This window comes from Truncatella angustata (genome assembly GCF_020726525.1).
Source record: "Truncatella angustata strain MPI-SDFR-AT-0073 chromosome Unknown BKA67scaffold_1, whole genome shotgun sequence".
Classification (NCBI taxonomy): Eukaryota; Fungi; Ascomycota; class Sordariomycetes; order Amphisphaeriales; family Sporocadaceae; genus Truncatella; species Truncatella angustata.
Genome location: NW_025763381.1, coordinates 8122135 through 8133928, shown reverse-complemented (window position 1 = coordinate 8133928; position 11794 = coordinate 8122135). Strand labels below are relative to the sequence as shown.

General features: G+C 46.5%; 3 protein-coding genes across 3 annotated transcripts; 1 reads left to right on the top strand and 2 right to left on the bottom strand.

Annotated features, from left to right (window-relative positions):
* Positions 1 to 2880: 2880 nt before the first annotated feature.
* BKA67DRAFT_531451 (uncharacterized protein) lies at positions 2881 to 3433 on the bottom strand (the record flags this gene model as incomplete). Its single annotated transcript, XM_046099386.1, has 2 exons — positions 2881 to 3126; positions 3176 to 3433. The coding sequence occupies 2 exons, from the start codon at positions 3431 to 3433 to the stop codon at positions 2881 to 2883; spliced, it is 504 nt and encodes a 167-aa protein (XP_045965529.1).
* Positions 3434 to 4754: 1321 nt separating this feature from the next.
* BKA67DRAFT_551086 (uncharacterized protein) lies at positions 4755 to 5425 on the top strand. Its single transcript, XM_046101712.1, has one exon. It carries the CDS (start codon positions 4975 to 4977, stop codon positions 5404 to 5406), a length of 432 nt encoding a protein of 143 aa, XP_045965528.1. The 5' UTR covers positions 4755 to 4974; the 3' UTR covers positions 5407 to 5425.
* Positions 5426 to 6737: 1312 nt separating this feature from the next.
* On the bottom strand, positions 6738 to 10579 carry BKA67DRAFT_551084 (carbohydrate esterase family 9 protein). The gene is made up of 10 exons (XM_046101711.1): positions 9900 to 10579; positions 9477 to 9852; positions 9108 to 9368; positions 8940 to 9057; positions 8844 to 8881; positions 8652 to 8793; positions 7647 to 8552; positions 7509 to 7592; positions 7254 to 7425; positions 6738 to 7182 (listed from the first exon to the last, which is right to left on the bottom strand). Exons 1-10 carry the CDS (start codon positions 10489 to 10491, stop codon positions 6917 to 6919), a joined length of 2955 nt encoding a protein of 984 aa, XP_045965527.1. The 5' UTR covers positions 10492 to 10579; the 3' UTR covers positions 6738 to 6916.
* Between the last annotated feature and the right edge of the window lie 1215 nt (positions 10580 to 11794).

The window sequence follows — 11794 nt, the reverse complement described above, 5'->3', positions numbered from 1 at the left end:
TAAAATCATGGCTGTCTGGGATCTCAGAGCAACGTGCTTTGCTTGTGCTTTGAGGTTCATTGGCTCGGTTGCGTCGTCGTTGAATTTAGGCTTTTGCAAGAACAACTAAACTTAAGGTTAAAAGCATTTGACTACCATGTACAGTGTCTATCTCCACGGGTTTGCGCTGCGAAACTGGGGCCGGGTTCCCTGTCTTATTTTGTGCTATGTACATAGTAGCATCAATATTTAAGCATTCGAAAAGGTATGACTGATATTCTCCCATCACAGCTCAAAATATTTATCGTGAACAGGCTCGTTAGTCTCTAGACTAGGCCCGGGTTGGAAGACCGGGATTGTGCTCTCAAGCAAAATGCATGCTCCTCGCCACTTTTCGGGACCGGAAACGAAACGCCCATGCTGTCTTCGTTCCCTTCTTAGCCTTATATGTTCACTTGACAGGACAGCCTACCTGAACTCATTCTGTAGAAGTGCGTCAAGATTCAGCTCAGCTGTCGTCCGATGTCAAATCCCTGCAAATCCTTCCTTTGCATTGGCTACCTTGTAAGTAGAGGGTCCATGGCCCTCTGATATCGGGACCTGAGCGGGGCCTGAGCAGGGCGTGAGTTGTGCACCCCCAAATGTGCACCGAATGAAAATAGAAGCATGCACTGAGAAATTATGCACAACTGACTCAAACTCAATAAACCGGCCATGTGCTGAGCGTTTGCTTTTGCGGGAGAGGTAAAGGACTTGGGTCTTGACGTGTGCCTCGAAAATCTGAAGTCCGTCTCTTCTCGGATTCCATTGAGGTACGAACTCCATTCAGGTGCGAATTCCTTATGCGATTATCTAATTCACTTAAGCTTCCCCCCTAGATTTCTATTATCAATGTTAATTGCGCCAAGCATATCTACTTCGGAATTAAAATGATCAGCATTCGATGTGTACTAGGTTAGGCTTTTTATCTTACTATTGACATAGAAAAAGTGCGCGCCATGCTATAGTTCCAGCCACGTACCCTGAGTAACCAGGGTCACGAGACATTATGCTCGTTTATGCAGAGCAAACAGTATTTAATCATGGTGTAGCCCGGCCGATGTGGCTTATTGAATAGCAGTTTTTGGCCACTCCTTTGCCTGTGTCGGCTTCGCGAGTAAGCATGGCATGGCACAACGTCACGATGAACTCCACGGCGATCCAGGAGGCTCCATATTTCAAACCGACTCCTACGAAGATTCTCAAGACACGTATATCTACTCATAACGATGCGCAGGCGTTCCACTAGCCTTCGACTCCTGAGAAGCAGAAAGAAAGTGCTCAGCCTAACCCGCTGCTACTGGAAAGGTTTTCCCTGTGCTTCTTCGACCTTTCTGGAAAACACGCTTACTTCCGACGCTCGGGGTCCTTCTACACGCTTCCTTAGACTGCACGACCGTACCAGGAGGTAGAGTTCACTCACCCGTTAAATAAGGGTTCCTTCCGTACTATGCGGAAGCCCACTCCACCCACGGCGAGAGTGACCAGACAGAAAAGCTGGCGGCGCATGTTAATATCCCAACCACCACCGCTTCAACTTGGCTATTTGTCGCCCAGCATATCATTTTTTCTTGACAGCCCGATTGGGTCCGGTCTGACAACTCATATGGTACTGGTGATCCCCGGTACTCCTGAAAAGTCCCCAGGCCTCTGCATGGGTCAGCTTTATGACCTCATCCAGTATCGCGCCGGCCACCACCCACTCCGCTCGCTCTGATTCAGGGTCCATTGGATGTAGCCTCAGGGTCCCTTCTGCACGCCAAGGTGTCGTTAAGTGTGCCACGAACCACTCACAAAGACTTGCGTGGATTTTGAGATGGTTGACTACCATGATACTGCTTGGGCAAACCAACCGCGCTGCCCGCTCGAGGTGGACCATTTTGACAAGGCCTTCATATCTCATGACTCTTAGATATTAAGAGTGAAAACAGAAAAATTGACCATGCTTCATTTTGGATTCCCAAGCTGGCCATCTGAGGCATCTGTGTGGGATATGGATTCTGCGAGTTTAGAAGAAGAGGGATGAGACTGCTCCGAAAAAGACTTGAAACTACACCAAGGTTAAATGGTTTGACTTGGAGGACATGCTAATAAGTATACATGGTCCAGTGTCTAATAGCTCCATATTAAAACTTGGTAAGACACTTGGGGAGGGGGGAAACACCGACCTTATGTAATCAGGAGGTAGTAGCGGTCTTATCTGACGCATATTGGCATGCTTGTTTCCCAAGCAATAACTACCCAGCCATTCTCTCGGTGCTCCGTCAAGACACAGTCGATTCGTGTAACTTACAAACACTTCATAAACTCTTACCACTGCTGTTTAATCTACGACTAATCACATATATTGATACCCAAATGTAAACATAATGTACGAGTATCCAATGCAAGCCCGATAAAGGCTGGAGACAACCATCCTACCCAACCTGTATATCATATGACATAACATAGTAATCATCCGCCGCAGTGTCTTCTTTGATATTTGCAGGAGGATGGAGGTAATCTCACATGATTCTGCTGCTCATGGGTTGGACGAGTACGAAGAAGGGCGGCTGCTTGGTGTATTGGGCGGGGGTTGGCCTTCTAAAAAGATATCTGATTAACATTAACAAAGTTTAGCCGGAAGGAGTCTCAGAATTGTGGAACTACAAACCTTCTCAGCAAAGACGCTCCCAAACTTATTCGTCCCATTCATGTTCACGTTGATATTTTCGATTTCGGCGGCAGAGTATACACGTGCCCGTGACTTGTCCACTACAATTCTTCGATCATTCAGCGCTTCTTGGCACTTAGGTCCTAGCGTGGCGGCACCGGCTTATACGAAACTTTTGAGATGATCGATAGAAGGATGGACGTTTTCGTCTAAACCTTAGCCCATCCAATGGACATGGTTATGGCCATGTTGATGAAACTAAGAGTGTAAGCTGTCCAGGGTTTCGCATCCGCGGCGGTTTGGACTCCGGGTGGTCGACGAAACTCGATGTTACCGCACTGATTGGTCAAATGGCCGAAATTCCAGGATTGATATTTATCCTGGCCCATCTCACGGTAGACCATTGGCTTCATTTTGATCTTCTCCAAGATAAAAAATAGTGGCTTCCGGGACCTCTGGGGGACAGCTCTGTATGCCATTTTATCCCGCTTGGCGTTTTCTCACTCTTGATGTTGGAGTGGGCCTATAGATTGTTCTCCCCTCAGCCGGCATGATCTGTGTGATGGCTGCATCGTAGTACGAGATTACGTTTAGGATGATTTGCAGCTGGACCATCGCGTACTTTTGGTCGAGGTCTGTGGTCTGCATAGGTGCCACGTGAATGTGCATAAAGCAGCCGACAGTCTGTTTGATTTCACAGTACTCCTCTGGAATTGAAAAGACCAGATGAACTTCTCGTTGCCAGTCCTCATTTGTGTTCATAATTCGGGATGCCAGCTCGAGCCGCCAAGTTGACTGTTATCAGATTGTCATTCAATGATGTGGTTATCAAAATGTGGCACTCAAAGAAATTTGGGCTGACTTCATCAAGGCTAGGTTCGTCGGCTAATGTCGTTTGTGAGTACTATTCGGCTGCTGTCCCGGCTTTGACACCCCCTCTGTTCAGCAAAGCGGCGAGTGTATTCCGAAGGATCTTTCGTTGGAGGTTCTGAGGTATCTCTGCTGCAAGTCTATTCTTGTCCTCAGGGCTGCGTCGTGGAGTCGGGTCTCCTGACTCGACGTTTTTGTTCCAGCCTGCCTTCCCAAGAATGTCGTAGAGGTGACCTGGGCCTAACAAGCATCTCCGTCTCTAGTCTAAAAAATTTAGAGTGCTAACTGAGAATGACTCTATAGTTGATAAATTTAGTTAAGTAAAGTATCAACAATATTAGTGCAAGCTCGGACAATGAGAGAAGACGAAGTTTCTCCCCAAATATGCTTGATGTGAGTAAATGTACATGATGTAATAAAATCGGTAGTATATGTTTTTTTCTATATATAGCTCAAGTCTCTTTTTATGGTCAATCTGTAATGCCAGCAGTCTTGGCGCTGAGATGGGTGCAGTTGGTCCTTACAAGACTAGGCTGTACTGCAAGCATACAACTTTTGGCACATAGGCCTGAAGACAGCCGTCGCCACAGCTCATAGCCACGTCGTCTACAACCTGACATGACGTATGAACTATCTTGAATCTCAAATGAGCTCTTGTAAGGATTATTGGCCAATTGCCACTGCTATATGCATGTGAGAGCACGGGACTTCAGAAGTCTGCGAATAGTAAGAATCATAATGTATTAGGGGGCTGCCAGTTTAATCGGCTGGTCTGGCCATTGAGGAGATACAAATTAGGAGCAGTGGTTGGCTCGTCATATAGCCTATGGGCGGTTCCTGAAACTAGACTAGACTAAGGTTAGGTTGGTTGTTGGTTTTAATGTAGACTTTGGTAACTTATTGACCAACAGCCAGTCACAAGGTGGACAAACAACCCGGCCCCTCCGACACATGTCCCCATCCTCTATTTGGCATATCATCTTATAGCTTAAATATTATATTTAATCTAACTAATTCTCTTTTTAAAGAATCCTATAAGATCAAGTGACCATTTTAACGATAAGCTCTTATTTGATTTGATTTCTTTATAGTTAAACTATACTACAGTAATAATAATCAGAATACATATTGTGTTATGTAGTCTTACTTATGTCAGAGTTTTTCTTTTGTCCACCGCGTGCCAGTAAGAACATTGATCCTGTAACATGCTATGAATTATGCTCCATTACTCCGTACTCATATGAATTCAAACCCAAAGCGTTTACGTTTCATATCACCCAGCATCGTACATAGTTTTAATGAGCCACCCACCTCGGTTGTGTAAGGCTTCTCAAATTCGCTAAGCTGAAAGCAATTCTAGAGGAACTTTTCGTCCGGCGCAACAATCGCACTCGCTTTCCACACTTTCCAATTACCCAAACCCGTCACGTGCCATGTCAGACCATCTCAGGGTCCAGCTGGCCAAGTTTAAAGTCGAGCACCTTCAGCATGAGGACGAAAATAGAGATGTGTGGGGATACAAGTTCGCCCAAGCTCGTGCTGCTTGGCTTGCCGGAATTCGCGTGCCGGAGCCACACTTCCCCATCATTCTCGCCTCTGACAGTCCCATATCAAACCCCGAGAAGCTGCAGGCTATTGTCGACCGACATTCCGTGCCTAAAGTCACCATGGCAACCAAGGTCGAGATGTTTAGTGATGACGAAGTCGAACTCGCTGACAGGGAAAAGGTCCAGAACTGTGACGTGAATTACGATCATGTGCGCAGGATTAAGACTATAACAGAGTGGGAGAACGCCTGTGTCTTCTGTAATGGCGAGAAAATATTTGCCTTATTGGTACGGTCATTAAAGAAAACAAAGATGTAGGGTACAACCTGGATTAAGCTTATAAGAGACGCACATTCAAGTTACTGTGGATTTATTCTTAGTACATCATAGATGAACGTTATGAAGTATTTCCCACCCAATCGGCTTTGAGAAACCCTGCATCGACGCAATCCATTGCGCGCGGTTGTCTCTCCACGTGCACCAATCACGGCATACCAAATTTCTTTTTATAAAAAATTCTTCCGACGGAGTAGTTATAATTGATTCATCTAGGTGCGTGCTGGCCGGCACTCGCTGCATTACCTTTCCTGGGCGCTTGCACGATCCTTGTTGGATTTCATCTTCGTGAGAGAAAGGCTTCACTCTTGTCTTCATACCTTTCAGATGCTGCAGGGCCATAGCCATTTATAATACTAGGTTCTGGTTGGCCCAACCATGTACGGTTCAAATTTGGGCTTGCTTGATATTGAACGCAGTCGGGACTAGACACAAACACCAGCTGTAGCCAGCCTCGTGACATGCATCCTGAAGACCCAACGAGGTACAATACCAGATCAACTAGGAGTAACAATCCGCCATTTGGACAGATCGATTTGCGCTTCGCCCTTAGGCGCGAAATTTTTTTTTTCTCGAAAAGCATATGCCATTTTCGCTATATCACAAGAGCTTCAATAATGATTCGGTACTACCTTTTTATTTTGACAAGGCTCTTGCCATGAGTTCTAAATTTAGCACACGGCCTTAGATGTTGCCGTAGTCAATTCATAACAGCACCTGCATCATGTCGTTCAAGGAGAGTATCTGGGTTGAACTAGCCTATATGTTGATTACGAGGAGTGACGCATGTGAAGTTTAACTGTTGCATGTCTCAACTATTGTAGTAATCCACGGCCATGCAATTGTCACGGTGACAGCTGTGAGGTTATACCCTCCTCATGTTAGTTCGCGTGGTCGTCGAGATCAAGCTTCCCTTTCACACAGCAAACCTTGGACAATGTCCTTTCTACCTGGTCCGTAGGCAGTTCCTAGACATTGGCGATCCGCAAAACTTAGTATCACATCTTCCGCAAAGCTTATCCCGGAACAAGTCCAAAAACAGCTTAACTGGTGAGTATTTGTACTCAGCGTAATAGCACAACAGCCATCGTGCCTTAAATAGGCGCTACGACGAGCTGCTAAGTACATTAATTGACAAATTGTTTCCTCCTAGCAAGAGTCACCAAGGGCAAGCCACTCCCACCACCTTCCTCCCCTGGAACGGCTGCTACATAAGAGCTTGCGCCAGACTAGTGTCATTATTTGTAAGGTACGTACGTGCATAATTGTCTATTTATTTCCAGGCTGCGACTTATTTGAAGCATATAAATATGACCAACTTTGTAAGCCAATACCTAATTTTTGAGAACTACATTTATGACGCATTCATACATTGTTAGCCTTGGCGGCCTCATAGAAGAGTACTTAGTTGGCAACACCTAACCGCCGACTATACTGCCTTTCACGGGGCAATCAACCGACTTGCAACGCGGCTACCACGACTTATATGTGCTTAGTATGAGTTATCCATGGTATCATCTGGCCAGCATGTGCCCAAGGCTAGCATGCCATCTGCAGTTTCCTCAAATGTAAGCACGACTGACCCGCCATATTGTAACGGATTGTTCTCCCACACGACTATGTCTTTACTCGGCTTGAGTCCCAATATTGTTTCCACATTTTTGGTGACAAGCTGGACAGCTTCATGCTCAGTGAGCCCGGCGTACTTGGCTACCCAGGACGCCTCAAGAACTAGGTCATGGATTCTAGAATCCGCCACTGGGACTATTTTCAGCAAATTGCTGGGTTAGTTTCGGATAACAGCAATCAAGGAGAACTTTTTCACGTACTTTCGTCTGCAACCGAAATAGCGTAGTGTACACCGGCTTCACTCAGAACACTCGCAGGGCTTCGAGTGAGTGGAGGTCCTACAAGGGTGTCTTTCGTGTCAAAGTGCGCTGGTGCGGGACGTGTCTTGCTCAGAATCACGGAGATATTTGCAGCAGCCAGCTCTTCCGCTAGCTAGGTCTCCAAGTCAGTCTTGAAAAGTTCTCGGTCTTCCACCCCCTTGTTCCAAATATGACTGATGCTTAAAGACCACTCACCAGAGGTGCCCCATGGCCGCCATCGATCACTATATTAACATTTGGAAAGTCTTTCTTCAGTAATACAATTTGTTGGGTGTGTGGCTGCGCAGAGGGGGTTAGGTCAAGATACATGGGTGGACTGAGATCGGGACTTACAACACTATCCACATTGATCAAGACGGGCATTCTGCCATCCGCTACCAGGCCGAATGCGCTCTCGTTACCTTTACCCTTGTTCTCTGTCAGGATTGTTCGAAGCGTTTTGATTGCCATGCTGACGCTTCCTATACCCCTATTAGCTTGACCAATGACCACGTGTAATCCAACTTCATCTTGGAATATGCCGCCGTTCAAAATGGTTTTTGTGCCAGATGTACGAATACCAACAGATACGCCCTGGACCAAGCCGGACGGTTGCCAGTCGACTGTCGGGAATTCCGGTGCTGTGATTGCCCTAGTGATTCCGCCTACGCGTGCCCTGGCAAAGGCCTTCCCGTCAAGATACACCCCATACTTAGCATAGTCGACAGAAGCAGGGTCCTTGATATCCTTTGCTCTTGCAACGCCATTTCCAGTGTCTTCCTCCATATAGATTTCTTTCATGCCAAGGCTATAAGTGACGGCTGTGAGCCCTGGAAGTAGGTGACCATTCTGCAATGTAACGTGGACTGCATCATCGCTTGTCGCTGTGATTTCTTTGGCACACAAGGCTGATGTGTCCAAACAAGACACACGCCCAGCATGGACGACGAGTGTGAGATTGTCGGCACCAGTTGTCGAGACTGAGGCCGACAAATCTGAATGATTGTCCAAGAATGATTTCCTAATTCCCTGGATAACAAAACTCGTGCTCTGTCGCTTGGCAGATGCGCAGAAGCTTTCTGTATCTTCAGGCTGATACCTCTGACGCATCACCGGCGGTTCTGATATTCTTCTTGTCTTGACAGCGCTTTCCATAGAGGAGCCAGTGGACACCTGCACGTCTCTGGAGTTCAGAGTTGCTACTCCGTCGATAAAGACCTGCTGCGGTGTTGTGCCGATCGATAAAGGATGGTCATCCCACTAGGTATGCTTGTCAGTAGAGATCCTGATGAGAGTGTCGGACAAGAGTTAAGGACTTAAGGAGAACCGTCTCTGTAACAATACGAATACAGTACTTACAACGACAATATCAGCGTCGTATCCAACACGAACATAACCGATACGATTGCCTTGATCTATCGCTTTTGCTGGTATAGATGTTACGGATTGAAGAGCTTTTTCGGCCGGAAGGTGAAAAGCGTGTCCTGCGGCCGCTTGCGATCTGAATCAAAGTTAACGAACGGCCTGTACAGCCAGACTATCAATACTGACAAAATATATTTAGCATTAGTTGATTCATCTCCATGGTCCTGAGAAGTATTAGTCTCAGTCTTCTTATTCCTGCGCGTTTGTTTGAGTGACACTTGCAGACTTGTACGCAACGGCCAAGCCATGAGCGTCCAATATAGCCCCGGCATACAGGCTGGGGTGGTAAGCTTCGTGCTTATAAAGGGAATCCGAAGCAAATGTTGCAATCGTGATGTTGCTATGGTCTGTCAGTCCGCTACCAGTTAACAATAGGCAGGTTGCGCTCACCCTCCGTAGGCCTTTATCATCTCTGGGACCTGCCATGCCTCGATTGCATGATGAAAAGCCCGCACGTGAATGCCAAACTCCTGAACTACCCCGAGCATTGTTTCAAAGTCTTGAGGTTCATAACAATGGTTATGCATCGCCACTTGTCCACGAATTAAAGCAATTGTTGACTCAAGTTCAAGTTGCTCTGGAAGCCGGCCCTTCTCTTCTGTGAAATAAATCCTTTGCGCGTCTGTACGAAGTTTAGTGGCCGCATCGCACCTATACCATAATCAGAGGTTAGTGATACCTTATTTAGTCAGGAACGAACACCACTCATGGGGCAACTCCAATGGTAGGGATATAGTTCAGAGGTGCAGAGATGCATACCAAGCGTCTTGGTCGTCCATCAGTTCCTTTGCGCGTGTAAGGTGGCGACGCAGCATGTAGGCCAGGCCCATTCGAGTGTGGCCATAGACTCGTTTTGGGTTTTCTCCGCAAGCAAATTTCATATAGCGGTGACGGTCTTCAATATTGATGCCATGTTCAAGAAGCATCTCCTCCACCACGTATTCACCAAGTTCGCCAGCCTTTGCGATATTCTTTACAACAGTCCCTTCTCCGCCCATGATATTGGCCGAGCCGGGAATGAGAAGACTTGACGTAACACCGCCCGAGGCGATGATCTTTGTTGCCTTGTCATATGCCTTGAGCGATTCAGTAATCTTGACAAATGGAGTCAATGGTCCAAACAACTCGTGCATCTCTGTGGATAGATTAGACCAGTCGACTACGCCAGCGCTTGGTGCTTACCATTGCCATCGTCTACCGCCTCCACGCCTGGCCATGGCATCTCGAGATGGTGCGAATGCATGTCCACAAGCCCTGGAGTCACATAGCGTCCATCCAGGTTATACTGTGCGCCATTTTCCAGTATTGATTCCGCCGATGAAGCAGGAGATACAGCTGTAATCAGCCCTTTTGAGAAAATGATGTCTACAGGAGCTGAAGCAAAGGATACTCCGTCAAACAGCGTTGCATTGCGCAGCGCAATGGTCTCATTTTGACCGCGCACCCCGTTCCATCTAGGATTTTCCTTCCGAGACTCAGGTGGCACTTCCAACGGGAAACGGGTGCGAGCTGCACATTGCTGAATAGACTTCTCGAATTTCTGGAGCGCGACCGATGCAAACGCATCGGATGTGGATGACCTCAATAAGGTTTCTCTCCCAATCAACAAACAAAGATATGAGACCGCAAATGACAGGCCTAACGCGATGACAATCGGAAATGAGCAAGCGCGTCGTAAACGTCGACGGAATTGGGGCCGTCTATACGTGTATGCTTCTACTTCATAAGGCGGGGGTGACAATTGAGCAGCAAATTCATTCTTCCGAGGAGCCATCTTCGAGATTCCTCCCGCAGTTGGTCAAGCTTGTGTTTTTTTTAATCAAGATCTCAACTCAAACTATTGTTATTGACGAACATTTATGAATATTACTGATGGACTTGTCCGAACTCCGGTTGCAACTCCGACAGAGATCCGCCAGTTACGCGTTTTGCGTCTGACCCATCGTCATCAGTGTCGATACTCTGGGATCCATTCGCGAATGCAAGCAAGATTTTGAAAACAGAGACATGGATTACCACACTTGGACTATATAGGAAGGTGATAAGATCATTGGCACAATTCATGACATTATACAGTTAGATAGCTAAGGTTACATGGTTGCAGGCTGGTCTTAGTCTTGGGACAACAACGTATCTAGGTTAACTCATTTGGCGCTTAGCAAGTGCACTAGGTTAGACTAGACTAAGGTTAAGCTACAGATAGAACGGAACTACGCGAGACCCATAGTTGATAGATAATGAGAAATTTCCGTCAAAATAACCATGGTCCGTCGAGAAGATCGAACCAAACGTTTGTGTGAGCTGAAATTACTGTATCTTATTATCATTTAACTGGTACCGTGCAACCCGATGGCTGCAGCCCTGTAATCGAAGCTACATATCAATATGCCAACGTTAGTCAGCAACGACAACCCAAACATTGAATCTAGTCACCACGAACAATCGGTAAAACTGTACTGGTATAGGTAGCCGACCGATCTTCATGGTTCCTGCCTCTAGAACAACTGCATAGGCTGCGATATCTGGTTCATAGAATACTTGAAACTGCGAGTGATGCCACATTGACCGTATGCAATTTACAATAACTTGTCAAACGTGTTTCACGACGAGACGGCGAAGATTTTTGTGTTGTACGCGTAGACACGGTACATATCGCTGAGGTCCCACGCGTGCCACAATTTATACGAGAGGGGCATGAATACCCACCATCGCGATTTCCAGCTCGAGGTGAAGTTTAGCCACTATAAACCTCCTAGGTGTAATTACATACCAAATGAGAGAGGGGACGCTTATCAGGCAAGAGATAGAATAAACTGCTACAAAGCGAAAAGTCTCCGCAACTAGAATATTGCCTTCGCGGTTAATAATAGTGATCTCAGAATTATCAAGGAAAGCGGAAATATAATAACCAAACCAACCCATCTTAAATAAAGCAGGCCAAAGGCTAGCACTAGTGGCAAGCAAAGTCTCTGTTAAGTTTATAAGACGAGACTTCGTTTATCTACCATTGGTATTACACGGAAGGACGCCAGCGTATCGGACAATACTCCCAGCCGGGCTGTGTGTGAGGTATGTAT

Coding starts and splice junctions, on each gene's coding strand:
- BKA67DRAFT_551086 (XM_046101712.1), top strand. CDS start 4,975: ATGTCAGACCATCTCAGGGTCCAGCTGGCCAAGTTTAAAGTCGAGCAC.
- BKA67DRAFT_551084 (XM_046101711.1), bottom strand. CDS start 10,491: ATGGCTCCTCGGAAGAATGAATTTGCTGCTCAATTGTCACCCCCGCCT. Junction 9,853..9,899: donor GGCGGTAGACGATGGCAATG/GTAAGCACCAAG, acceptor ATCTATCCACAG/AGATGCACGAGTTGTTTGGA. Junction 8,794..8,843: donor ACTAATGCTAAATATATTTT/GTCAGTATTGAT, acceptor ACTTTGATTCAG/ATCGCAAGCGGCCGCAGGAC.